Consider the following 27,983-nt stretch of genomic DNA (forward strand, 5'->3'; position numbering starts at 1 on the left):
CCTTGGCTGCAAGGACCGGTGAACCACAATTCCCAGGAGACCCCGCGCTCCGGGACCTTGCCGGCTTCCGTCGTCGGTCACATGGGCACCGGTGATGGATCACGTGAGACCCGGGCGCGGGTCACGGGAATGCTGCCGGTCTGCCGGCTCTTCTCGTTGAGTTTGGTCCTCAGTGGGCCATGGCCAACGTCTCTAAGAAAGTGTCTTGGTCCGGCCGAGATCGTGATGAGGAGGAGGGGGCGCCGCTTCTTCGAAGGACAGGGCAGCCTGACGAGGAGACGCCGCTGCTGAACGGAGCTGGGCCCGGCGCGCGCCAGGTGAGGCCCGCGGGCCGGAGATGCGGCCGCCCGGATCGCCGCGCCGGTGCTCAGTGTGCAGGCGGGGCCCAGAGGGAGGCCACGGTGTTCCTCTCTGTTATTTTTTTGAATCCTGGAAGACTTTTATTTTTGATAGCTTCGCACTCATAAGCCTCTTCTTTCTTTCTCTTTGAACCCCTTCCCATCTCGTTCCTCAGTGGCTACACCATCAGAGAAAATGATAGATACCCTCCCCTCCAGGAACCATTGTCACTGACTTTTCAGCAAGAGATCCCAAGACTTTAACGTTGCTTTTGTTTTTTAATTTTACTTTTCGTGGTGAGGGCCAAGCCAGGGTTTACACATACTAGGCAATCATACGACCTCTGCACCCGCAGCCCTTGGCGTTTCAAGCTAGGGTCTCAGAGTGAGACCACCAATGAATTCATAATCCTGTCTCATTTTCCCAAGAACTCGCAAGGCCTGGACTACACGCCTGGTAGTTTTCACAGTTTAAATTGCAGAATTGTGCTTTCAGTGGAAGTGCCTGTCTCCTTTCTCACAGGAGGTATTGCAGATGTTAGGGACACAATTGCAGTGACAAGCATTTCCCCTCATTTTCTTTTACTACCTAGTTGAACTTGGGATGTACAGCCAGACATGATAAGCAACAAGTCAGAGGCCAGAGTGTGCTCAGCGCTCCAAGCAGTTTGTGCCTTTAAATGCATCGTGTTTGAAACGGGCACAGCTTGGTTTACTTGCCTGCTTTTGCTTTTCTTGCCTGTGTGAATCGTGTTACTTTTGAGTCAGTTCCTTATATCAATTCTTTGATGTTAGTCTGTTCTATATCTGTCCTTTACCCTCTGTCCTTCTGATGTTAGAGGTGTCTAACAAACACTCCTGCACTCCTGCGGTTTTATATATATATATATTAAAAGATTTATTTATTTATTATATGTAAGTACACTGTAGCTGTCTTCAGACAGTCTTGTTACGGATGGTTATGAGCCACCATGTGGTTGCTGGGATTTGAACTCTGGACCTTTGGAAGAGCAGTCGGGTGCTCTTACCCACTGAGCCATCTCACCAGCCCACTCCTGTGGTTTTAAAGGCTAAGAAGAGCACAAGATAGGGCTGCCGCATCAAAGCTTATGTTCAGGCTTTCTTTGCTAGACCCTTGAAGGTGCATAGGACAATGAAAGTCAAAGTGACTCCTTGTTGCTGGGAAGCAGCTCAGCCCCTTTTGAAGTGACATGCTTGTGCATCTGGTCTGCAGGAGTGATCGATAGTAAATGACTTAAGTCAGGAGGTAGAGCTGTCTGCCTTCCTAGGGCATCTGGGTGGTGTAATTTGTTATCCCTGCTGTAAAGAAAGTAACCTTTGGTGAAGGGGGCTGTTGCTGCTCTTGGAGAAGACGCAAGTTCAGGTCCTGGCACCTGGGTCCAGTGGCTCAACCACTTGTAAGTGTAGCTCCAGGTGATCTGACCACCTTTTCCTCTCCTGGTCTCCACCAGAGAGGCCTCCACCACACTCCAGTGCACACGTGCACACACACACACACACACACACACACACAAGTCTCTCTCCAAAAAGAAAGTAGCTTTATGTTGGCAACTGGTTTTAAGAGAGGAAAGAATTTGGAAACTGAAAGAAGTTGAGTTTGGGCTGAATGGGTGTGGGTTTTTTTGTTTTTATTTATTTTTGCTTTTCTTTGCAAATAAACATTAGAGTAAAGAAAGAGTTGATCTTTTCCCCTAAATACCACTATAGCTTTTAAATCTGCAGTTAATACAATTGATTGGTTGCTGTTAAACAACTTAAAAAAATAATTGCGCACCTGCCCCATTGTGAGTCCCCAGGTCTGCGTGCAGGTCACTGGGATGCATGGGACAGCTTTCTTCCCTCTGGGAACAGGCCCAACACCTTGCTGGGTCTTTGTGACGAGCCCTGTAGGAATATGTGCAATGAGCACTTTTGTGCCAAGTCCTCAGACAAGAAGAGCAACAGAACAGAGAGAGTATGTGTGTGGGGTGTGGTCCGGGTGTAGGAGCCTTTTTCAGGCACAAGCGTTGACTTGGGTTTGACTAGGCCTAGGAGAGGCATGAAGGAAATGGGGACTCCGGTGCTAAGGAATCCTTACCTGGTCAGGCAGGTTGAACAGGCACTGGCTCCAGCTTGGGAACCCTCTGTGCTGAGCACTGGACCAGCCAGAATTTCCGGAAGGATCTAAGGCCTGCTGGTGCCAGTTTTCTCATCTGTAAAAAGTTAATGAGTGTATAACACTGAGCAAGCCTGTTAGAAAACAGGCTCTCAAAAGATGCTAGTCATTAACGAAAAGGGTCTGGAGACAGAGTGCTTGCCTAGTATCAGTGAAACCCTGGGCTCAGCCTCCAACACCACATAAAACTGCGTGTGGTGGCACATACCTATGATGGGGCATGCCAATGGTGAGAACAGGAGAATCAGAAGTCGAAAGTGATTTTTGAGGCCAGGCTGAACTAGATGAGACCCTGTCTCAAAACAAACAAATCAAAAACCCTATCCAACTAAAAGAACTTCGTCTTTGCGCTTGACATTTGGCTGTGTCCCCTCTTTGGCTGAATGATTCGTTGGCGTTTCTTTTCCCGGGGAAGGTCCGGGCAGTAGGCTCCTAGGTAAGCATGGATTGCCCTGGTGCTGCAGTAGGAGTCTTTGTGAGCTAGTCTGCAGTCAGGACCCTTTGGACATAGAAAGGGGAACACAGTGGGGTGGCCCTGGGTACCGCCTGAGCCTTTGGGGTTTGTTGCAGCATCTCCAGGGTCGGGTGGGGGCAGTGCTGCCACCCAGCAGGCAGAAGCTGGCCAAGCAATGTGGTAGCTGCTGAAGGCTGGACAGGCTGCGCCCTGTTTAAAGCTCAGGCCCTGTGACACTACCTGGAGGCCAAGTCTTTGATCCTTTTCTTAGGTGTGGGGTGATAGTGGAACGGGGAGAGGGTGAGGTCAGCCTGCAAGTCATCGTCATGTGTGTGGGCAACAGGAAGTAGAGTTTTCTGGGAGGCTGTTTGATCCTAGAGCAAATGGTGGAGAGGTGGCAGTGTGTGTTTGCAGTCTTTAAATGCAGGGCATTCTTACAGGCCCATTATGGGAATTGCCACTAGAGACACCTCCTCCCTCAGCAGAGGAGGGACCTCAGGTGAGTGTGGAACTGTGTCCTGTCCTGATAACTTACACCACAGACCATAGTCTGAGGGTGCTGTTGGGGAAGACAGGAAACCTATGGCCATTGGAGAGCTTCAGGGAAGGGTCCTCCCTCTGACTGTCCCAGTGGTCCTTTGTCCCTGCTGTCTTCTGGTGAGAGCTGTTGGTTCTCAGTCTTAGGAATTTCTCCTCTTCTCTCAGCCCATAAGCAAGCCTCAGCCCAACAGGGCTGGACAGCTGAAGGGCAGGGTCCTGGCCGCCTCCAGGCAGCCATACAGAACCATATCTGCCCATAGTCCTGTTCCTGTGGCCTCCTCCTCCCTGGTCCGGGCTGCTTCACTCCTGTAGACCTTCTGACTACTGCGTCTAAAGCCAGCCTCTCTTCCTAGTTCTCTGTCCCCTTTGTCACCTTTGCGCTGGTTTATCTGTTTGTTTGTTTGATGTCCCTGCTGCAGCAGTCTGGGTTTCTTTGGTGTTTAGCAAGGAGTCTGGCACATGGCAGCTGCTCATAGAGTGGGGAATATAGAACTGGAAGTATGCAACAGTGAGCAGCTTAAAAACAAAGGCTGTGTGTGATGGAGCGGAGGCAGGCTAATCTCTGGTCACCCAGGGCTATGCAAAGAAACACTGTCTTTAAGAAAATATTAAAAATATAAAAATAGGGTGTCTCCCTGGTGTGAAAGTGCTGTCCTTCAGCCCAGGCTCCAGAGAACTGGAGCGTGCTGCTGCCACCTGGACCTGGAAGGGTGCAGAAGACAGTGGTCCTCATTCTTAAATAAAATTGGTGTGTGAGTACATGTGTGTGTACATAAGTGTGTGTGTGCCTTTGTAGGAAGAGCATGTAACATAAATGTGCTGTCTAGGCTCACACACTGTTCTCACCATTTCACCCCATAATGGAGGTTGACCCAGGCTTCTGCGCACAAGAGAGCACCCTCACTTCCCACTCCTAAGTTTTATGTGTGGTCAGAGGATTGGTATAGTGTCTAAGTCAGAGTGTAAGTGGCTCTGGTTGGGCTTGAACTCTGGTTAGTTGAGGCCAGGTTTTAATTTCTTTTTCCATGTATTTATTTTGTGTGTATGTGTGTCTGCACGTGTGTGTATGGAATCTGGATAACTTGGAGTCACCTCTTTGCTCCACCGTACGGGCTCAGGGGATTGAACTCAGGTCACCAAGCTCTGAAGGAGACGCCTTTATCCGCTAGGCCATCCTGCCAGCTCAGGGGTTTCTTTCCTTTTTTAAAAAAAGATTTATTTATCTAGTTATTTCATGTCATTTCATGTTTGTGGGTACAGTGTCACTGTCCTCAGACACACCAGAAGAGGGCATCAGATCCACATTACAGATGGTTGTGAACCACCATGTGGTTGCTGGAAATTGAACTCGGGACCTCTAGAAGAGTAGTCAGTGCTCTTAACCACTGAGCCATCTCTCCAGCCACCCCATTCATTCATTCATTCAGATTTATTTATTTATTTATTTATCTATCTCATGTTTGATCTCTTCCATCAACCTCTAAGAATCTAGCATTGCAGGTGTTTGCCGCCGTCTGGGGTGTGTGTGTGCGCGCGCGCGCGCGCGCGCGTGTGTGTGTGTGTGTGTGTGTGTGTGTGTGTGTGTGTGTGTGTTTTGTTGTTGTCGAGACAGGGTTTCTCTGTGTAGCCCTGGCTGTCCTGGAACTCACTCTGTAGACCAGTCTCAAAATCAGAGATCTGCCTCTGCCTCCCGAGTGCTGGGATTGAAGGTGTGCACCACTATGACTTGCCCATTTGGTATATTCTTCTTTTTTTTTAGGTTTTTTTCGAGACAGGGTTTCTCTGTGTAGCCCTGGCTGTCCTGGAACTCACTCTGTAGACCAGGCTGGCCTCGAACTCAGAAATCCGCCTGCCTCTGCCTCCCGAGTGCTGGGATTAAAGGCGTGCACCACCACGCCTGGCTTTGGTATATTCTTAATGTTGGGCAATCAGTCTCTCGAACTTCTTCATCTTGTAAAACTGAAACTGTACCCAGAGTTTTCTTGTCATCTTCTTCCTTCCCCTGGCCACCACCTCTTACTTTCTGTCTTTATGGGTGTAGCCATACTAAGGAGGCTAACCTCAAACAGCTTTATAGCTGAGGATGACTTTGAACTTTTGGGGGATGGGGAAGGAGTGGAGGCAGGATATCACCACATAGCTGACAGGCCTGGAATACACTATGTAGACCATGCTGGCTTACATGTATGTATTTGCACTGCATACATGCCCAATGTAGGCAGAAGCCAGGAGAATATTGGATCCCCTGAAACTATAGTTATAGATGGTATGAGCTGCTATGTAGTTGCTGGGAATCAAACCCTGGGTCCTCTGGAAGAGCTGCCAGTGTTCTTAACCACTGAGCCATCTCCAGTTCTGACCTTGAGCTTTTGACTCCTCTCTTTCCACCTAAATGCTGGGATTACAAGACCTATGCTGGCATGCCTGGTTTATAGTGCTGGAGATTAAATCTAGGCCTTCCTGTACGCTGAGCAAGCACTCTGCCAACCAAACCATATCCGCAGGTCCCTTATATTTGTCTTTTTTATGACTGACTTCTGCACATTGTCTATAAGGTCGATCCATATTGTAGCAGGGATTCAGATGTCACTTAGAGATTCCACTTTCTGTTCTTTTTGTTTTTCACTAAAATGTGGAACAGATGGGATGATGATGATGATGATGATGATGATGATGTATGGGAGTTGGGAGTGTGTGTGTATGTGTGATTAGTGTATTTGGGAGAGGGTGTATGTGGGTGAGAGATTAATATGTATGGGAAAGGGGTATATGTGGTATATGTGTAAGATTGGTGTCTATGGAAAAGTGGTGCATGTGGGGTGGGGGTGTGTGTGCGCGCGCGCACACACAAGCAAATGCAGCGGCCAGAGGAAGACATTGGGTATCCTGCTCTATCACTACCTTACTCCTTTAAGACAGAGAGTCTCACTGAACCTGAAGCTAGACTGGCCACCACAAGCCCACAGATCCTCTTGTGTCTGCATGCACACAGGTAGCCAGCTTTTTCCCATGAGTGCTGAAGTCTGAACTCGGGGCCCTCAGACCTGTGCAGCAAGCACTCCTGTCCACTGAGCCATTTCTTCAGCTCCAGTTTTCTATTCCCCCCGTGGGCAGACAGTAGCATCTCACTGGAGGCCCGAGCACCTCTGTGTATATTGATCAGCAGTTCTCTGCATTTGGGATGGAGAGGGGTCAGCCCAGAGCCTTGCTCTTCTGGTCATTTCTCCTGTGTGTGGGGGTGGTTTGTAATTGTCTGCTTTCTGCCTGTCTGTCATTCGCAGATGCTATGATTTGCATTTATTGTTTTGAAAGTTAAGTTTTCAGTCTGTTGGTGTGTGGGAATTTTTGTTTTATGTAACTTTGAAGTAATTATAGATTCCCAGAAATTACAAAAGTAGTCCTGAGCAGGCCCGTGTTCTCAACAAGTTCCTCCTTTTAGGGCGGTGTGTTGAGTAATTGTAGCTCTGTACAAGAGCACTGAGTTTGCCAACTGTGCAGTGTGTCTGGATCCATGGGACCCTCCGTTAGTCAGACACAGCTCTGAACCCTCTGCGGCTCCTTCTCTGCTAAGGTGGGCGCAGCACCTGTGCCCCACTGCAGCCTGGATTGTCCCACTGTCACACATTACCCTGTCAGCCTTTACCTGACTTTGTGTTCTGCTTACTGTTGCTTTTTCATGGATGTGGGCCCCTGCTCACCAATTCTAAGGCCACGGATATTGTGCGAGCGAGTACTGTCATGTGACCCATAGCTAGCTCCTCTCCTATCATCTTCTCAAACTGTTGAGGTTCCTTTCCTTAGGCTTTGTGGGTCTGACTCTGGCTACTTATGGTACAGTGAAATAGTTGTTGATGTCTGTGGCTTGTCTGACCGGTCTGTGATAGGTAAAACAGCCTGGCCACTTACCCTTCTCTCTGCCCTAACTCAGTATCCTTGGGTTTCTTCCTGGTCACTCGACACTTAGGGGAATTTCCCTGAGAAGGCAAACAGGGTTCATAGTGGGTGCCACCCCAAGAGTCCTGTGGGCGCAGGCCTGGCACCCTGCCTGGCACCCTGCCTGACACATGTGCATACCTTCTGTGCACATTGACTAGAGGCTGCGACAGTACTGCGACTCTGCAGCAGCTTCCTTGCTGGGCCAGCACAGTGACCAACAGGCTACAGAGCACTCCTGACTTTTTCCTGGGCTCAGCAATTTGGGACACTGTTGACCCCAAAACTTTTATTAAAGAGAAACATGTACTTTGTTGTGGATCACTTCTGATGACATATACATGCAGAGCCCTTCAGTGGAGCTCTATGGTTGCTATGTGAACCTTACCTGGAAATCACTTAACATGGTGTGGCCGAGTGGTGGTGCATGCAACCTTTAATTCTAGCACTGGGGGGAGGTAGATCTCTCTGAGTTCTAGGGCAGCCAGGGCTACACAGAGAAACCCTATCTTGAAAACCCAACCAAAAGAAGGGGGGGGGGGCGTGGTGGCACACGCCTTTAATCCCAGCACTTGGGAGGCAGAGGCAGGCAGATTTGTGAGTTCCAGGACAGTCAGGGCTATGCAGAGAAACCCTGTCTTGGAAGAAGGAGAAGAGGAGGAGGTAGGAGAAGGAGGAAGAGGAAGAAAAAATATTATGGCATAGATAGATACTGCTCCCCTCCCAAAGATTTGTCCACACCCTAACCCTGATCCTATGAGCGGTACCTCATATGGAAACAGTCTTTTCAGGTGTAGTTAGTTAAGGTGAAGTCATCCTGGGAGAGGCTGTGTTGGGCTGATAGTTCGTTAGAGGGCCCTGGGTGTCAGAGTCAAACTGTAATATTTGCTGGAGAAGTTACAGGAAATGAGTAACTTCAACTTTTTTGAGATTTCATTTCATTTTACTTATGTGTATGAGTGTTTTGCCTACATGTATATCTGTACATGTGTGCAGTGCCCACAGAGACCAGAAGATGGTGTTGAATCCTCTGGAACTAGAATTACAGACAGTTGTTAGCTGCCATGTGGGTTCAGGAACTGCAAAAGCCATCTTTTTATCCCTGGAAACTAGTAACTTTTGATGCGTTATTTGGAATGTGCTTGTGGTCGAGTTCCGTGTTCACAGGAAGTTCAGATGCAGCCAGAGTACTGTGGTGTTGTCCTGTTGATGGTGGCCCTCAAAATAGACTGTCCTCAACAAGGCGAAGAGGGTAGCCTGCTTACAGTCTCTTAGCACACCTTACCTGCCTCAGAATAGCTGCTATGTGAGGCTGTCTTTTCCGAGTGAGACTGTGACAGAGTCAGAGGGGACCTCTCTAAGTGACCCTTGCTTTTCCTATCATGTGTGGGTCATGTGGAAGTCTGGTGACCAAACAGAAAGCAGCCTAACCAAGAGCAGCCCACAGTCATTCCCCAGGGGAAAGTCTGGGAATGGACATGATTGGGTGCAGGGTGTGTTCCCTTCTAGGTTTCCCTTCTCCCAAGGGAAATAAATAATGTAGATGTTTGTCACCTCATCCTATGCCCTTTCCTCTTGGTACCCATGCTTCCTGAGGATACTTGGGGTGAAGGTTGGCAGCCACGCTCACAGATGTGATTTTGAGATGTTTTCTCCATCCTCCAATTGTGAACATGAACGTATGCCTATGTGTGCACAGGGACAAGCAGGGCAGCCAGCGGGTACCGAGTCCTGTGCTGCCCCACCTGATGCCATCCTCACTGCTGTCACTCTGGACTCTAGCTGAGTCCTGTGCTGCCCCACTTGATGCCATCCTCACTGCTGTCACTCTGGACTCTAGCTGAGTCCTGTGCTGCCCCACCCGATGCCATCCTCACTGCTGTCACTCTGGGCTCTAGCTGCTCAGTAGAGTAGGAGTCAACCTAGGATGAGCACCGAAGGGAACTCATGGCTGTGGTGAACATCCATATAGCTGTGGGGTGTCTATGGGTCTCAGGCTGCTATACCCCTAGGGAGTAGGGCAGCTTTACAGAGGGTCCTGTGGCTCCAGAGGAGGAGTCTTTACCATGTGTTTGGGGTGAATGTGGAATAGCCCACCTGTCTGCTCTACGTCACGGTGCCTATAAGAAGCAGGAGTGTCTCTGTAAGGGGTTCTATTGTTTCTGGGATGGATGGATGCAGATGAACTGGAGCATTGGATGTCTGTGGACTAGAAAGGGCAAGTTCTCATCCAATGCACCGTGATGTAGAGCAGCTGCAGCTCAGGAAGATGCTCCAGGGACAGTCCCAGTCTGAGCTGCCAGGCTGGCCTGGAGCTCCTTCTGTCTTCTATACTTTGTTTCCATCACAGCTACTCTGCTTTGGACAAAGGACCACACAGCTTTTGCTCAGGTCAAAAGTTGGCCTTCCCGTGTAACCCCCTCTTCACCAACATTTCTGAAAACACCCAGGAAATAGTTGAAATTGGGCATAAGTGCCATTCCCCACCCCCCAATTTGTCCACCTCCCCCTTACTGGGCAGGCGTGGCTTTATCCAGGTTGTGAGGCTGACAGTCAAGGACGTGTCCTTAAAGGGTACTAGCTGTCCTACACCCGTGTGATCTGCAAGGACCTCACACCGTCTAGCCACTCTGTCACCACTCTCTGGTTGGGGGGCTGCTTGAAGCAGATAGAGGCTAGAGAAGCCAGACTAGACATGGCTTTGCAGAGGAGTGGTAGGCAGGGGAGGAAAGAGCTTCATGCAGTGACACATCCCGCAGCCTTTAGCCCTGGTACATGATCATGCTTTCTCTTGTCTGGAACAGACAGGGTGGTGTCCTACTAGCATGAGGAAAGCTGGGCTTTCTGTCCCGTGCTGGACTTCTCAGGGACAGGCTGTGCATGTCAGGAGCAGACTTGGCTTCCGAAACCAAGGAGGGCAGGGTAAGGGTGGGGATGAGAAGGAGCGCTCTGTCTGCCTCCCTCACCTCTGCCTCTGGTCTCTCCTCAGCCTCATTCTGCACTGTTTCGAATCGGACAGATGAACAACGTGGAGCTGGATGATGAGCTCCTGGACCCGGTGAGTGGCCTGATGTCCCCTGCTCCCACTGAGGATAGGAGGAGGGGCAGCACGGTCAGCAGATAGCAGGACTCCAGAGAGGGCTCACAGAATGTCCATGAGGGCCTCTGAGGCCAAGTGACCAGCAGCTGTGACAAGGGCAGAAACATTGTGGAGGTGGCCACATGGTACAGAGACCTTTGTCAGGGGGAGCTTAGTGTGACAAGGACCCAATGAGCTGAGGACTCTAGGAATGGGTGAGACTGGGCTCCGGGACAAGGAATCCTCAGGCGTGGAAAGAAGCCATTTCCTCTGACCATGGGGTAGATTCTGGTGTCCCTAAAACAAGCTCTCAGGGGCTCTTACAAAGGATTCAGTGTTCATGTCAGGTGGCCTACAACTGCCTGCACTTGTAGCTCCCGGGCAGCCAGCACCCTATTTTGACCTCCATAAGTACCTGTTCTCACAGGCACATACATACCTACACATAACAAAAGACAAATCTTGGAAAAACAAACAGGGGGATTTGGTTGTCCTTGGTGCTATCTGCTGTGGTTTCATTTGCCCCAGTGGGCAGTGATGTAGAGTGTCGTCACTTGCCTGTAAGATTAGGTGTCCTCAGAGACCAGAGGCACCGGGCCCCGTGGAGCAGGAGTTACAGCTGTGATAGGTCATAGAGATGGGTCCCTAGGGACCAAACCTGGACCTTCTGCTAGAACAGCGCTCAGCTCCCGATCCATCCCTGCAGAGCCTGTGTCCGTTTTTAGCTTTTCTGTTCTAGAGGTTTGCTTTTCCCAGGACTGGAGATGGGAGCTAAAGCCTGGCCTTCTGGCTCACAAGCTGTCTCCGTGCTGCCTCCCTTCTTGGTATTAGGTAACCCAGGCTGGCCTTGAGTTCCCAATCCTTTTAATTATGCCTCCTGAGTGCCAGGATTATTGGTGTGCTCCCCCCACACCCAGCTTTGTTGAGGGTTTATAATGGTTTTTCGGTTTTGTTGTTATTGGTTTGTTTGTTTGTTTTGTTTTGTTTTTCGAGACAGGGTTTCTCTGTGTAGCCCTGGCTGTCCTGGAACTCACTCTGTAGACCAGGCTGACTTGGAACTCAGAGATCTGCTATGCATTGGTTGATTTCTAGGGTGTTAAACTAACTTTATTCTCCTGATACAAACCTGAGGCACCCCAGAGGATGGTGGTTTGTAGACTTCTGTGCCTTCCCAGCCTTGGTGTCAGTCAGATTAACGCAGAGCTCTGGGATTCGAGAGTCTGTTTTTAATTCTACAGGATGTTGATCCTCCTCACACCTTCCCCAAGGAGATTCCACACAACGAGAAGCTGCTCTCCCTCAAGTATGAGGTGGGCTCTCCATCCTTCTCCCTGGGCTCAAGCCTGCCCTTGCCAGCCCTCTACCCTGTCCTCTACCCTGTCCTCTACCCTGGCTAGGCTTGCACCAGTTCCCTGGGTTAGTAATCGAGCTTCTTGTGCCTTGGTCTGTGCAGAGCCTGGACTATGACAACAGCGAGAATCAGCTCTTCCTGGAGGAGGAAAGACGAATCAACCACACGGTGAGCAGAGTGGCCTGTGGCTTGTTAACCTGGGTGCCAGCAGGCTGGGCCAGGCAGTGTCCCTGTTTCATCTCTCCCCCCCCCCCTTTCTCCCCCAAGCTATGCCTTCTATAGCCGGCATTTGTTTTCATGGTTTGTGTATTGGAGGATGGGGCTCTGAACATGGGACCCCTATCCCCAGATACTGGAAACTGAGGGAGAACTGTAATCATCATGGCCAAGTATACAATTTTTCAAATACTAGTAGCTGGTTGTGAATTTCTAGGGAGTGTTACCTCCTGGCTGGGGTCAGCTTCTGGCAGATTTGGGGCGAGAATTGAACGTTGTACTATGTGTGGTGGCAGCCCTTGAATCTTCTAGCACCAGAGCAGGTTCCTGGATGCAGCACTCAGCTTTGACTGTGCCCTGTTCCCCATCTCTATCTAGGCTTTCCGGACAGTGGAGATCAAGCGCTGGGTTATCTGTGCCCTCATTGGAATCCTCACAGGCCTAGTAGCCTGCTTCATTGACATTGTAGTGGAGAACCTGGCAGGCCTCAAGTACCGAGTCATCAAGGACAGTATCCTCCAAAGACACTCTGCATGGGCATGTGGGCTGAGGGCTCAGTAGCAGAGCCAGGTGTGTGCCTTCATAGGCAGGCAGTAAAGAACAGAGCAGACCGGGCTCCATAGAGATCACCTACAAGACATGTGCGGCGCTCAGCACATATGTGGTGTTGTCCGAGCCAGGCTGTGACACTCACTGTGGCCTGCTAGCTAGTCAGTAGTAGTGGCAGCCCAAGTCATGAGCTGATCTGTCCAGAGTGAGACATGTAGGGCAGACGGGTGCTCCAGAAGTACAGCAGTAACTGTCCTTGACCATCCCTGAGACATCGACAAGTTCACCGAGAAGGGCGGCCTGTCCTTCTCCCTCCTGCTGTGGGCCACGCTGAACTCTGCTTTCGTACTCGTGGGGTCTGTGATTGTGGCCTTCATAGAGGTAAAGCCGTGTATAGGGACTGGGTACCCTAGATCCAGAGCGGGCTTGTGGTCTTGGTGAGAGTATGGGCTCCTCTAGCTTTCCCATCATGGGCCCCTTTTAGCCTGTGACCATGGAGGCTTTCTGCCAGAGAGAATCCCAGTGTACTCTGAATGGGAACTGTTCAGTCAGAATGGAAACCACACTGGGACTTCCTCAGCTCTGCTCCTAGTAGTGTACTGTTTGATGCAATAGTATAACTCCCATCCCATCTCTTGGCCACCCAATTCATACCCAAACCATAGGTATACCACACCTACCCCATATTCACATATAGCTAGCTAAAAGGTTATTCTAGGGCTTGAAGTTCCCAGGAATTTGGGTAATACAAGCAGAGGAGGCAGCAGGACCAGCTATTCCCCAAGGAGACTGTACTCTTAACCCACAGGTGGCTCCTCCAAAATACATCTTAATTCCAAAGATCCCAGGAGTCCATCTTTTTCCTAGGTTCCTCTCTGCTCCTTGTCTTTTTTTTTTTGTGGGGGTAATAAAAGAAGGACTAGAGAGCATTCAGAACCTGCTCTGTGTATATAGATAGGAAGTGTTAGTTCCTGCTTGGTACACGGTGAATGTCTTGTTCATCCTGCAGTGTCCCCTCACCCAGCTCACTTGGGGACACATAACCATCAGATTCTTCCCTTGACCCTTCACACATGCTCACAAGGTTTCCTCAGGGTTGCTCCATTCCTGACTGGGTGTAGGGAACGACCTCTACATCCCTAACAGGAAGCCCTTCCTCATGTCTGTTCTTGGGGTTGTAGCGGCTGCATCCCCTTACTTTACCTGCTCATTGGCACCTCTGTCTTTCCAGCCAGTTGCTGCCGGCAGCGGAATCCCTCAGATCAAGTGCTTCCTCAATGGGGTGAAGATCCCCCACGTGGTGCGGCTCAAGGTGAGGTGTGCAGTGAGACAGGGCAGGGCAGGGGATTTCTGCTTATGTTATCTGTCTTTTTCTTTGCTTGACCCTCCACATCTGGCACAAAGTTGTGCATCTGAAAGTGGCAAAAGCTGGACTTGGCCTGCAGTAAGTGGTGCAGGAGTGTAAAGTGGTGACTGCAGCCATGCAGTGCATGTCTGTGACTCCGGACTCTATGGCCCTGAGTATGTCAGAGCTAGAGAGGCTGAGCTAGGGTGGAGATGGCCTGCCTTTCCTTCCCTGGTTTCAAAGTTTTCGCTCACACTCATATAACCTTAGCAGCATCCTAAGGCCACAGAGGCTGGGCAGTTGTCACCACAGTCCATTACTGCTTGTTTTTGCAAGACCAGCCTTTCTGCCTGAGTCTGGCCAGATACTGCCTCCTGTCCTATCTCAGAAGGCAGGTAGGCACGAGCTTCCTCTGAGGTACTCCTCCCTTGCCTGATGCTCCATGGCCACCCTGGGGTGCTCCTGGGCCTGGTGCCCTGCAGCCAAGGAAAGTGTGGTCACTTCTTGGAACTGGAGAGTCCTGTGCTGCTCTGCTATAGAGTAGGGGGACAGGATGCTCCCACACAGCACAGCGCTGACTAGACTTTGTGGAACAATCTGGAATGTTTTGCTAACTACCTCTGCCTAACAGCCTGGGTTTCGGAGACTTCCTCGGAGCCTATGTGGAGCATGCTGTCCTGTCCAGTTACCCCTTCTCCCTGCACCAGGGGCTGTGTGCCAGGATGGGCCCAGATAACAGAGTCAGCGTTTGCTCACCCTTGACCTCCCTGGTCACTCACCAGGTTCACATTGTTTAGGGGAGTCATAGTCCTTCAGTCCCCACCTTCATGGTTCCTGGCCTGGTGTGGGGATGAATAATGGGGTGTCCGTGGAATAGGTGCTGGCACCTGCATGTTCATGAGGTAGGGGCTATGCTGTCAGTCCCAGCAAGTAATTGTCTGCAAGGTAAAGCTGTGCTGGGCCTAGGGCAGAGGCATAGTCGCAGGGCAGGGTTGGGCTTCCTCCCTCAGAACCTTCCAGGGATACAGCAACACTGAGTTCCCAAGGGGGTGTGGAACAGGAGCCCTGGGCACTGCCCTAGCATTTGTGGCATGGGTGGATGGTGAGTGGGAGCTCTCCTTGTGCACTCAGCAGCAGCACTGGCCTCCCTTGAGCCCCAGGGATTACTCAAGCTCCGTATCTTCCTTGTTTGCAGACGCTGGTGATCAAGGTGTCTGGCGTGATTCTGTCTGTGGTAGGGGGCCTGGCTGTGGGAAAGGTAACAACAGAATGTGTGTCACTGGTCCCTCCTGAGTCTGAGTCTCTGTCCGTTGGAGGACACCAAGACCCACGCGTGGCCTCTGAGAACTGATTGCTTTGCGCTCCAGGAAGGGCCAATGATCCACTCAGGATCCGTGATAGCTGCCGGGGTTTCACAGGGAAGGTCAACGTCACTCAAGCGAGATTTCAAGGTGAGTCCTCCACACACTTGTGGACTGAGGACTCATAGCTGTGTTTCAGCTGAGTCTCCATCCAGACCTATGGGTCTCTCTCACCATCCAGCTCCTGCCACCGTCTCTAACTCTAAGGGCAGTCTGGCCGGCTCCCAGTCCAGGTGCTTACAGACTGTACGGCCTCCCCATGGTCAGTCACTAGGATGCTGGTGTGATTCTGTTGACTCTCTGACCAGCTTCTCAGGACAGTCCCTTGAAGGAAGTCAGAGCTGTAAATGACTCCTCAGACACATGGAATAATTTTGTCATGTTTCCCACTGTTACCAGCAATAAGATAGACATTACACTAAACTTCTATGCCAATAAATCTACAGCTGTCTTCTGAAACAGGGTTACACTGTTTAGACCAGGCTGGCCTTGAACTTAGGATTCTGTCTCAAGGTTTCTGAGAACTGAGATGCCAGGGATGTACCACCACCACCAAGCCTGTCTGAACAATCCTTTTTTTTTTTTCCCTTTTCCCCACTTCCCTTTTGTTCCGCCCCACTTGTTCCAGCCCTGCCCGCTCTGGCCCATAGGTTTTTTGTTTGTTTTTTTTTTTTTTATTTGTTTCTCATTACAGATGGTTGTGAGCCACCATGTGGTTGCTGGGATTTGAACTCATGACCTCTGGAAGAGCAGTCAGTGCTCTTAACTGCTGAGCCATCTCTCCAGCCCAATCCTTGTTAAAATTAGAACAAGTTTAGATATTTTTCCACTCCCTGTGTTCTCTTCAGTCACTAGGGTAGAGCTGGAACAAGAAGTTCATAGACTTCTTGCATGTATGGAGAAGCTCAGTCACTGTTCTCAGCTGTGGGTACATGGGAATGCCAGCTCTCCTGGTTTCTGTCACTGTCTGTAATACTGCTCTCTGCGAATCCAGTAGCTATTATAGTGTTAATAATGATGTGATTATCTAGAAAAATGTTCCCTGCCTGATTATCTCGAAAAAAAGATCCCAGCCTCTCCCAGCCCTTCTCTCGCCTGCTTGATGGGACCTGTTTCCAACTCCCCTTCTTGTGCTAAGCAGCCCTGCACCTTTCTCTTTCAGATCTTTGAATATTTCCGCAGAGATACAGAGAAGCGGGATTTTGTCTCAGCTGGAGCTGCAGCTGGCGTATCTGCCGCATTTGGAGCCCCTGTGGGTAAGGAGGGCCAGTTCCACCTCGTCGCTGGCTATGCCTTCGGGTGCTTCATGGATGCCCAGGGTGCTGAAGCATAGTTCTTGTAGGCATAGTTCTGAGGTTTGCAGACAAGTGCCTGGTGAGGGTGAGGGCAGTGTCTTAAAGACACCAGCTGTGGCCTGCTTCCACCTCGCAGCATCCCTTTTTCATGGACTTAGTTCCTTGGTGCCTCTGTTGGGCAGTGGCAGTGGATAGGCTGCCCTGTCACCTTGGTGGCACTCTAGCCCTGCTATTTGCCTTCCAGGTGGGGTCCTGTTTAGCTTGGAAGAGGGCGCTTCCTTCTGGAATCAGTTCCTGACATGGAGAATTGTAAGTGGCTGAGGAAGGTGCCCCCTGGCCAGGATGATGAACTTCTTCATCCCTCAGGAACTCCTCAGAGTTAGCCCATCCTTCTGTGTTGTAGAGTCCCTCGGTGGTCCAGTCCCTCTACACCTGTCCTAAGTAGTCTTGCCTGCCTCTGATGGCTCCTACGAACCCCAGAAACATTACCTTCTCTTATGGCTTGTGTGTAGAACTGCAACTCCAACTTTGACAACCCCACTTGGCTCCAGCCCCTTCCCCTTTGTCTTAGATGGGGTATCCAGAAACACAGCTTTCCAAATGACAGAAGTCCGGGTCTCCACGCCTGCTTCTGGCATTCAGAGGAGAGTGTTCTATATAACTCTTAGAATCTACTTGGGCCACATGTGGCTTTGAGGGTGCTGGGCGGGCCAGATAGAGCTCTCAGGACACTGAGTACTGAGTGGGTTGGGCCGGACTCTGGAAGGACTGGGTCTGCCAGGCAAGCCTCTAAGACCCTGACTTCTCCCTGAAACAGTTCTTTGCTTCCATGATTTCCACCTTTACACTGAATTTTGTTCTGAGCATCTACCATGGAAATATGTGGGACCTGTCCAGCCCTGGCCTCATAAACTTTGGAAGATTTGACTCGGAGGTAACTTGCCAGCCGCATAGTTCCAGCTTGCCCTTTCCGGTGCCACCTGAGAACCCCACGGGGACAGGGCTGAGACTTGAACATGGCTTTGCGAAAATAGAAGTCTGAGTAGGGACGTTGAACCCTTGCCTGTCAGTTTGAGGGCCCTGCAGTGCTCTGAGTGTGTGCCCAGGGATCTGCTCCAGCTTTGAGTGTACCCCAGCTCAGCCATGAAGGGCCATGGGCATAAGGTCTTCTCAGAGGCCATTTACCTCACCCATGGATCCTCTGGTTCTGAAAGAAGTGATAGAAGGTCTGTGCATGTAGGCAGAACTCCTGTCCAGCCCTGTAATTTAAGCAGCGATTTCTCAAAGCCTTTGCTTTCTCCCCTCTGCACAGAAAATGGCCTACACCATCCATGAGATTCCGGTCTTCATCGCCATGGGTGTGGTGGGTAAGGGCCCCTCCCTATAGCATGGACCAGAGTGAACCTGTGTTGGGGACGATGAACTCCCAGCTCTGCAGTTGCCTTGGTCAAGGTCTCCACTCCTCACCTCCAGGCATAGCACTGCTAGAGTTATTATGGAGATGCATGCAGCAGTGGGCACTGCAAAGCTCCAAACTTGGAATGAGATTCCCTGAGGGATGGAGGGAGGACTTTACAACATCTACAGAGTGAGGATTTCCTATCCAAAATACTCAGGGCCTGAAGGGGTTCATCTTTCTTTCTTTCTTTCTTTCTTTCTTTCTTTCTTTCTTTCTTTCTTTCTTTCTTTCTTTCTTTCTTTCTTTTTTTCCTCTTCTCCTGGCATTTAGAATGAATATATATATATATATATATGAGATTTGGGGAAGGGACCCAAGCCTTACAGGAGTCCATCTGTTTCCACCTTATACTTGACACAGAGGTCTGGTGTAGATTTTCCTACCTGAAAATGCTCAGAATCTGAAGGTTGGGGTTCTGAGTGAGGCGTGCTGGCTCGTACTGCTCCATATACAGCTGAGTGGAAGGCAGAGGAGTCTTAGTGGTAATGCCAGCACCTCCTACTTCTAAGAACTCCACTGTTCTCCTGTGAAACTAACGTTAGTCTCTTTTCTGGTTACAGGTGGCATTCTTGGAGCTGTGTTCAATGCCTTGAATTACTGGCTAACCATGTTTCGAATCAGGTGAGAACCCTATTTTGTGTACCAGATTGACAGGTACAGCCCCACGGAGTGGGTGCAGGAAATGGACAAATTGTGGAGGCCTTGTCAGTAGGGGTCCTTCCCTCAGCTGCTCAGGGCAGGTGGAGAGTGTGGCCTGGGGTAGAGGGACAGGTAAGTGCAGTTGGGGGGGGGAGGAAGAGGAGGAGGAGGAAGCGGCGGCGGTGGCACTGGCGGCCGCACTGGCGGCCGCGGCGACACTGGCGGCCGCGGCTCCTCCCCTGAGAAATGTTCCTGGGGTCTGTGAAAGTCAGCAGATAAAATTTGTCATGGAGAACAAAGTCATGGGTAAGTTAGATGCTGCCCACCTTCTGCCTGGGGTGCCAGCCCGTTTATTAGAAGAGCAGAATCAAGTTGGGGTGCCAGCCCGTTTATTAGAAGAGCAGAATCAAGTTGTTTGGGAAGGTCTTGGGCTCATGGCGTGTCTACCTGTGTTTTGCACTGGTTTCAGCTGTTATGCTGGTGTAGCAGGATGGGTGAGTGGATACTAAGACATCTATAGCCACAGGGAGAAAGATAACCCCAGGAGTCTGGGCTGATTGATCATTAAACCTGTATTGTGTTTTCCTCTCATCAATGGGTTCTGGGTCAGGTTTCCCTGGCAACTGCCAGGGGCAGGGCAGATGAGGCTACTAGCCCTGGCCATCCCTGCAGCAAAGTCCACTTTGGTCTCTAGGTACATCCACCGGCCCTGCCTCCAAGTGATTGAGGCCATGCTGGTGGCTGCTGTCACAGCAACAGTGGCATTTGTCTTGATTTACTCATCTCGAGATTGCCAGCCCCTGCAGGGGAGCTCCATGTCCTACCCACTCCAGGTAGGCACAGGCTTTGGGCTGGCCCTGTGAGCAGGACCAACTGCAGACCTCTCGTTTCCCAGAGGTAACAATGCTCTGTGTGTAGGGTCCCATGGAAAGCTGAGGCTGTCTGTCAGGTGCATGGGGAGTGGGTACTAGAGTGATCTCACCAAAGTCCTTTCCAGGACCTCCTAGAGTTTTAGAATGAAGCTCAGTGTAGATTAGAGAAGTGCATACCTGTAACCATACAGAAACCATATAAAGATACTTGTAAAAGCTCATAAGGACCCCTAACGAGAGCTGCCTCTCTTCCTCAGGCAAACAAATGATGTGTCCCTCCATGTAGTAAAATAGTACTCAGCGGAGAACACTGGGCCTCCTGGCTCCCAGGACCAGTGCCCCACTGTGGATTCTGGAGCATTGCTTATGAAGCTCCTAGGCTCCTGTTTCTTTTGGATGGCAGGGATGGATGGACCTCCATCTCCCAGAGAGGTGGTCATGCCAGTGAAACCCTGTCTCAACTTAGCCTCGGGCTGAATTCTGCGCCCAGATCCTGTCTGGTGCTCTCCAGACTCGGGGTACATGAGCAGCAGCCAGCCGCACAGCATCTGCCCTGTGGCCATCTCCCCCTCTGTGTCCTTCCTTTCTCAACTCTGCAGCTCTTCTGTGCAGATGGCGAATACAACTCCATGGCTGCAGCCTTCTTTAACACCCCTGAGAAGAGCGTTGTCAGCCTGTTCCATGACCCACCAGGTAAGTGAAGTCAGCGTGGCTGCAGCTTCCTATGGACAGTGGACAGGCTCTTGGCTCAGAGGTCACTGCTCTGGGCTAAGGAGTCTTCTCTGGTATGGTGAAGTGTGCTGCAGTGCAGGAACCAACATGGCAGAGTAGGAGACATGGGATTGCATAGGACTGCTGGGTTTTGTGGGGGGTCCCTGGCAGCCAAGCACCGGAGAGGGACTGGCTGAGCTCCCCGTCTTCACCTTTCTTCCTAAGGATAATCACCTGTGTCACCTCCATCTTTCTCTCCAGTAGAAAACTTAGCTTGATGACTCTAAGCTCAGGCCCTTCTGGTAGTGCCTAGAGCTAAGCCCTACACACTGGGCCCAAGCAGAGCTTAGCATCCTTAGACCTGTGGCTCCATCTCCTCCCTTACTGTCTCGTTTGCTTTCTGCTGTTGATGAAAACCAACTTGAGAAGGAATGGGTTTACTTAGCTTATAGGTTGTGGTCCATCTTTGAGGAAAGCTGAGGCAGGAACTGAAGCAAAGACTGTGAAGGAACATTGATTTCTGGCTTCCCACAGTATGCTGGATCCTCACATTTCAATTAGCAATCAAGAAAACGTCCCAACAAGCATGTCCACACCTGGAGGCAGTCCTTCAGTTCCCTGTTCACAAGTGTATCAGATTAACAACTGAAGTTAACCATGACATACACCCTACTTATGGGGACAATTGTTTATAATTGTGTCCTACTGTAAAGCTACTGGGGGCTTCCTTGTGTGGGGGGCTGTCCATAGGAAAGGATCATGAAAGTTAATGGATACATTTGCCATAGAATAAGCCAATGGCCTTACACATGTGGACCTCTGCCCTTACTGACTTGTTCCTGCTAACATCAGTCACCTGTGCCATGGTTAGTCTCACAGACTGATGGCACATCCCCAGCCTGGCTTTTACACAGGCCACTGAGCTTCCTCTCTTTTTGGCCTTCCCTGGTTTCTCATCCACAAATATAACCTCATCATCTTGTGTAGGATCTACATACCTCCCACTGAATTTGGCCCCTAATTACAGTGGCTAGGAATGGTTTGGAGGTCCAGTAGAACATGTCTTGGTCACCTCTCACCCCTGGTGAGTGTTTGCCCTGAGCTGCCCTAGTGCCGCTGGCATATGTGAAGTCACACTGATGGAGTCCACTGAGCTCTCAGGAGTAAGGGCTTCCTCTTTGTGCTGGAGAACAGCCTCTACATGGGCAGGGAACAGTGACTTCAGGCTGTTGCTCATTCTGGGGAGTTTGGTGTTGGCATTATGGGCCCTGAATTTGACAGCTATGCTGCCATCTTGACGCTACCTTGCTGTGCTTCCTCACCAGCACTTCTGAGGGGACCTACCTCTCACCTGAGAAGCTGAGAATATAGAACTCTCTGGGGACCACTGGGAATCTGGGCTCTGGTGGCCTGCTTCTTGGGATGGGAGCCCATGGCAGGCAGGCAGGCAGGCAATCCCTGCACAAGCCTGAGTCCCAGCCATAGGCAGATGACCCTCCTTTCCCCTAGGCTCCTACAACCCCATGACTCTCGGCCTGTTTACCCTGGTCTACTTCTTCCTGGCCTGCTGGACCTATGGCCTCACAGTATCTGCTGGTGTCTTCATCCCATCCCTGCTCATTGGGGCTGCCTGGGGCCGACTCTTTGGCATCTCCCTGTCCTACCTCACAGGGGCAGCGGTGAGTTGGGGGAAGCATGCCAAGGAGAGCTCTACTCCTCAAGTGTTCCTGGTGGCCCTAGGTCTAGGGGCCACCACAGGTGAGACCTGGACGCTTGGTGCATCTAGGCAAAAGCTCTGATGCCATGGAATACTACCTGACATAACTGTGGAGACACGTCAGGGAGATGAGGAGCCCAGGTCTGTCTAGCACTGACCTGCATGCAGGCCTCAGCCCTTCCTCTCACCAGCTGCCGGGTGGTTTTGATCTGTGTGTTTTCTCACTTCAGTTTGAGTAAGATTGACAAGTTATGCTGGGCGGTGATAAGGCACACCTTTAGTCCAAGCACTCAAGAGGCAGAGACAGGCGGATCTCTGTGAGTTCAAGGACAGCCTGGTCTACAGAGTGAGTTCCCGGACAGCCAGGGCTACACAGAGAAACCCTGTCTCAAAAAACAAAAAAGAAAAGGAGAAAAAAAAATTTTTTAAAAAAAAGGAGGGAAGGGAAAAAACCCTAGATTGACAAATTAGAGAAGGGACAGCCACAAGAAGCCTGTGGCTGCCCCTCCCCTGTCCTCGGGCTCAGGTGTCTGTCTAGATCTGCTTTGGTTGGTTTCTGTCTTCTGAGATGTGGTTCACAGGAGTGATTGCTGTGAACATAAACAGTTAAGTGGCATTAGATGCTTAGCATTGTGCCACCATCCCTTCCAACTTCAGTGTTGGTTCTCCACCTAGAAAGGAGCCCTGCTGTATTAACAGTCACTCCTATTTTCCCTTCCTCAGTTCTGTTAGCCTCTACTTCCCGTGGTCTTTGGGCTCATCTGTTGTCAACATTTCTTAGGGCACACAGTGTACACCCTCATATCTGCAATGTCAACTGAGTGTGATGTCCTGTTGTTTGATCTGTGTTGTGACGTGTTCTAGGATCTCTTTCTTCACAGCTGAATGTCTTTCCTTGGGTGATTCAGTGTGTCCCCGTGGGCGTGGGCCATGGCACCTTGTGCATACTTTTGTCTGCTGTCCTCACTGTCTGTAGGGACCTTGGCAAAAGCACAGCCTTCTCAACTCATGGGTGAGGGCAGGTGGCACAGTCTGTACCTTGTCCCTATATGTGGCACACCTAGCTAAAGTGTTAGCGCACTGTTAGTAGCAGTGGGCACTGGAGTAAGAGGCCCTGTGCGTGCATCACTGTGCCCAAGCATAGCGTCTTCACTAGTAGGTCCTGGCAAGTCGGGTGCGGTTGCCGCCGTCTCTGATACTTACCTGTCTCGTCCTGCAGATCTGGGCAGATCCGGGGAAGTACGCCCTGATGGGAGCTGCTGCTCAGCTTGGTAAGCCCCAGCTTTGGCCTTCTTTGGTGAGTTAGCCTCAGTTTTACCCTGTTTACCCACTGTGTGTTCCACCATAGCCACCCTTTGCCATTTATGTGAGCAGGATTGGAAGTGAGGCAGATGAGGTCATCAGTCCCATAGTGTGGCCTGGTGGCAATAGGTAGGGCTCAGCAGTTAGAATCCTTGCCTCTGGGGTCTGGAAAGTTGGGTGGGTAAAAAGACTGCAGATGTAGCAGAGCTGGGGATCCTATGTTTAGAGGGACGGGGCTTATGATTACCCCACAGGTGGGATCGTGAGAATGACCCTTAGCCTGACAGTCATCATGATGGAGGCCACCAGCAACGTGACCTACGGTTTTCCCATCATGTTGGTGCTGATGACTGCCAAGATTGTGGGTGATGTCTTCATTGAGGTACGCAGCATGAGGCGGTGGTTTGTCCTCTGTTACCCTGGATTTTGTCCTTGTAGCCTGGCACTGGGGTTTAAGGGGCTTGCAACAGCTGCAGAAGGAAGGGAGCCCATTGAGTCATTCCCATATGCCCTTCTTCAGGAGGAGAGCAGTAGTAGGGCCCTGGGAAAGGCAGTGTGCCATAAGGACCCCTGGACAGTGTCCTGAATCCTGACTCTGTACCCAGGGCCTCTATGACATGCACATCCAGCTGCAGAGTGTGCCCTTCCTACACTGGGAAGCCCCGGTCACCTCGCACTCACTCACTGCCAGGTATGGCCAGCTGGCCTGTTAAGCTTTTGGGTTCCTGGGTGCTATGGGTGGATGTGGACAGGGCAAACACTGAATGCCTGTGGAGAGCCCAGGTCCCAGCCTTCCCACTGTGACCAGTTCATGGCTGGTCTCCCAGTGCCTCCTTAAGTCTCTGGCATGGAAATGGGGGTCCTGGGGACCGACAGCTTCGTGTCGGTCAAGTATTCACATGGTACAAAAGTTCTTGCCGGGCAGTGGTGGCGCATGTCTTTAATCCCAGCACTTGGGAGGCAGAGGCAGGCGGATTTCTGAGTTCAAGGCCAGCCTGGTCTACAGAGTGAGTTCCAGGACAGCCATGGCTACACAGAGAAACCCTGTCTCAAAAAAACAAAACAAAAACAAAAGTTATTAAAGAAGTCCCCTGACAGCTTGTGCTGTGGTGTGACTCACTTGGCCTTTTGGCAGGGAAGTAATGAGCACACCCGTGACCTGCCTGAGGAGGAGAGAGAAGGTTGGCATCATCGTGGATGTCCTAAGCGACACAGCGTCTAATCACAATGGATTCCCTGTGGTTGAGGATGTAGGAGACACCCAGGTACCGTGGGCACTTCTCTGAACTGCAGCTCCTTTTTATTTTGTGCTTGTAAGCAGCACATGTCGCAGGGGTGTGGAGGGGGTGTTATGTAGTTCACCTGAATAAGAAACTTTAAGATACTATTTTTATTCTATTTATGTGTTTTGCCTGCATGTATGTATGTGTACCACATACATGACTGGTACCTGCAAATTCCAAGAGATCTCCTTAGAGTTGGCCTTATAGATGGTGTGAGCTATCATGTAGGTGCTTGGAATCAAGCCTGGGTCTTCTGCAAGAGCATCAAGCGCACTTAACCATTCATCAGTCCTCTAGCTCTTGAACAGAACATCTTGTATTCCTGGTAGAGTAATAAAGTCCTCTCTTAGCTGGACTGTCCCCCACAGACTACAGGCCTTCTGTGGTTCTAACTGGACTTGTTAGCCATGGTGTTGGTGACTAAGACATCTGTCAAAAGGTGCTGGTTTGGGGTGAGACCAGCTAATATTGACGCCCTTGGCCCAGGTCTTAGCCTGCTAGGATGTGTTGGACATTGGCCCTGGTGGACTAAAAGAATGTGAGGAACACACTTGGGCTACATCTTGCTACCTGTTGATTTCTTTCTCAGCATGACTTCCATGCTCTGCTGGGAGGCTTAGTCCTGTGTCAGATGCTTGAGGGATTAGCAGGATCGTGTGAGAGATGCTCACTTCAATGCCTGTACTTAGAGGTGACTGTGGAACAGCAGCCATGGGCCAATGCAGGAATCTGGCCAGAATAGGATTGGCCAAAGTTTCCCACTGCGGTCTCAAGGCCTCTGACTCTTTCCTCTCCTGCAGCCAGCCAGGCTCCAAGGCTTGATCCTGCGTTCCCAGCTTATCGTTCTCTTGAAGCACAAGGTACACCCAGCCACCCGTGGGTGGGAGTGTCCTGGGCACCGTCCTTCACAGTGGCAGACACATAACTGGCTGCCGCCTTCAGGTGTTTGTGGAGAGGTCCAACATGGGTTTGGTGCAGCGGCGGCTGAGGCTGAAGGACTTCCGCGATGCCTATCCACGCTTCCCCCCAATCCAGTCCATTCACGTATCCCAGGATGAGCGTGAATGCACCATGGACCTTTCTGAATTCATGAACCCTTCTCCCTACACTGTGCCTCAGGTACTTACCGACCCAGAGGAGTTGGAACCAGGCCTGGGGTATGGTTTGATGCCTTGTACACTTTGAAAAGGTGGTAAGAAGCCTTTGGAATCCTGTGGAGTAATTGCCAGGCCTTTGGCATGGTGCAAGTAGGGCTTGCATCCTGAGATGGCCATCTAACCAGAATGTATTAGGGACAGCCTGAGAAAAGTTGGGCTTCGAGTAGTAGTGAGCCTCAGAGAACCCCAGGTCCTTAGAGTCAGGCATGGAGGGGAAGGGACAGCTCAGTACCCTTGAAATGCTTGGTTTGGGGTTTGAATCTCTTCCATGCTGGGGTAAAGGCTGCTCATGACTTTGCAGGAGGCGTCTCTTCCTCGGGTGTTCAAGCTCTTCCGGGCTCTGGGCCTGAGGCACCTGGTAGTAGTGGACAACCACAATCAGGTGAGCCTGCTGTCTGTCCTGCCGGAGATTGCTGGATGGTTCACACTCTGCTTCCTATATTCTTGCTAGGTTGTGGGTAGACATTGGGTCTTGTCTGTCTCGGGCCAGTAAGCCTTGGGTCCTAGCCTATTACTGTACACCTACTTAGAACTAGTATGTGGAGTATGCCATCGCATGGAGTAGAAGTTCTGTAGACCCTATGGGGACTCTGTGACCTGGTATTGTTCTTGCAGGTGGTTGGGCTGGTGACCAGGAAGGACCTAGCAAGATACCGCCTAGGAAAGGGAGGCCTAGAAGAGCTTTCTCTGGCCCAGACGTGAGGGCTGGCCCCCAGCCTTGGACAGCAGCACCCCGGCCCCTCTGCACCCCCTCCCAGGGTCCCTGATCTCAGCCGAAGCCTTTCTCCCTAGGCAGTGCAGCAACAGGAGCATGCCCTCCCTGGGCAGTTGGTTTCCGTCATCAGCACTTCCCCTGACCCTGACCCTCCAGGCCTCAGATTTGCCCCACTCCTGGGTCCTTCTCCCAGGATAAAATGTGTGTTATCACACCCCTCGTGGCTCACTTCTAAGAGCACAATAGAGGCTAGTGTGTGTGAGAGAGACAGACATGAGCTACTACTTACTGCTGACTCTGCTCTGACTCTAAGCCCTTACCCTGTGTCTGTGCTGCTCACAGCACAGCCAGGAGCTTCAGTAGCAGGGCATGAGGAGCTGTACAGCCTGGAGCAGGCTCTGTCAGGGAACCCACATGTACCACACATACCGCCCCGTGTCTTTGTCCAGAAGATGAGAAGACTGGTTCTATGCCTGGGGCTTGTGATCTGAAAATCACTTGCAGACTGAATTTGAATTCACCAACATCTGCCCTAGGCTTTCAGACCTGGAGTCGTGGCACTGGACCACAGCCAGAAGGCAGGTCTTTTTGAAGCCCTTAGGTCCCTGGGGTCCATAGTAGCTTGCTTACTACTGTACTGTGTGGTACGTCCTTGGGAAATGGCCCCCAGGGCCTGGCCATCCTGGGGTAGCCCTGGGATGGATGGACCCGTGAGCACCAGAGCCAAGGAACTTCACCCCTGAACCGTGTTATCAACACTGGCTCCGCTGGACCACACTGGACCTGACATCCCTCAGTCACCTGCAGAACTTTGTAAAAATGGTTGCAGTGTCTCTGGCACGAGTCTGTTACAAGGCCACACAGGTCTTTCTTTGGAAAGCTGGCAGCTCCTGCCTTTCAGTTGTCCCTCCAAAAGAGCGGCTCTGCCTTCCATGAAGAGATGGGCTAAGTATGTTGAGTCTAAAACGAGAAATGAGAGCCCCTGTTGTCTGCCTTGGACTCAGCCTTCTGGGAGTCAGGCACTCGGCATGGTGATGAACGAGTGCAGATGGCCCCTTCTGTACAGTGGCTGCTGTCTGTCGGGCAGGGTGCAGTTCCTGAAGAGGACTACAGCCCGCCCAGGGCCCAGTGGGAGGAACGTCCAGGGACTCAGGCCTTCTCAGCCCATCTCAGACTTGCTCTGACTCACTGCAGAGCGTGGGTTCTATGACCTGCTTGGATGGCGTCCTGTCCTCAAGCCTGGCCACAGCAGGCTCTTCAAGAAGTTAAAACTGGACCACCTGGTGTGGAGGTCCAAGTGACAATGCCAGGGGTGGTCTGGATCGGGAAGGGCCATACCTAAAGTTGGACCCAAGGGGTGGAAAACACTGCACAGGCTCTCAAAGACTTGTTACCAAAAAAGCACGTGCAGTCTGTCTGCAGCTGTGTGCTGACTACATGCTGAAATGATATTTTTGGATATATTAGGTTAAATAAAACAATCAAAATTTG

General features: G+C 51.0%; 1 protein-coding gene across 1 annotated transcript; it reads left to right on the forward strand.

Moving 5' to 3' along the window:
• Window positions 1–117: 117 nt before the first annotated feature.
• On the forward strand, window positions 118–27,983 carry Clcn7 (chloride voltage-gated channel 7). Its single transcript, XM_021220942.2, has 25 exons — window positions 118–317; window positions 10,431–10,499; window positions 11,759–11,830; window positions 11,974–12,039; window positions 12,466–12,598; window positions 12,908–13,017; window positions 13,868–13,948; window positions 15,177–15,239; window positions 15,349–15,432; window positions 16,505–16,598; window positions 16,882–16,946; window positions 17,455–17,571; window positions 17,950–18,004; window positions 18,657–18,717; window positions 19,430–19,568; window positions 20,207–20,300; window positions 21,828–21,997; window positions 23,255–23,306; window positions 23,592–23,719; window positions 23,943–24,028; window positions 24,473–24,602; window positions 25,421–25,480; window positions 25,563–25,739; window positions 26,079–26,159; window positions 26,393–27,983. Exons 1-25 carry the CDS (start codon window positions 180–182, stop codon window positions 26,477–26,479), a joined length of 2,412 nt encoding a protein of 803 aa, XP_021076601.1. The 5' UTR covers window positions 118–179; the 3' UTR covers window positions 26,480–27,983.

This window comes from Mus pahari, chromosome 21, assembly GCF_900095145.1.
Source record: "Mus pahari chromosome 21, PAHARI_EIJ_v1.1, whole genome shotgun sequence".
NCBI lineage: Eukaryota > Metazoa > Chordata > Mammalia > Rodentia > Muridae > Mus > Mus pahari.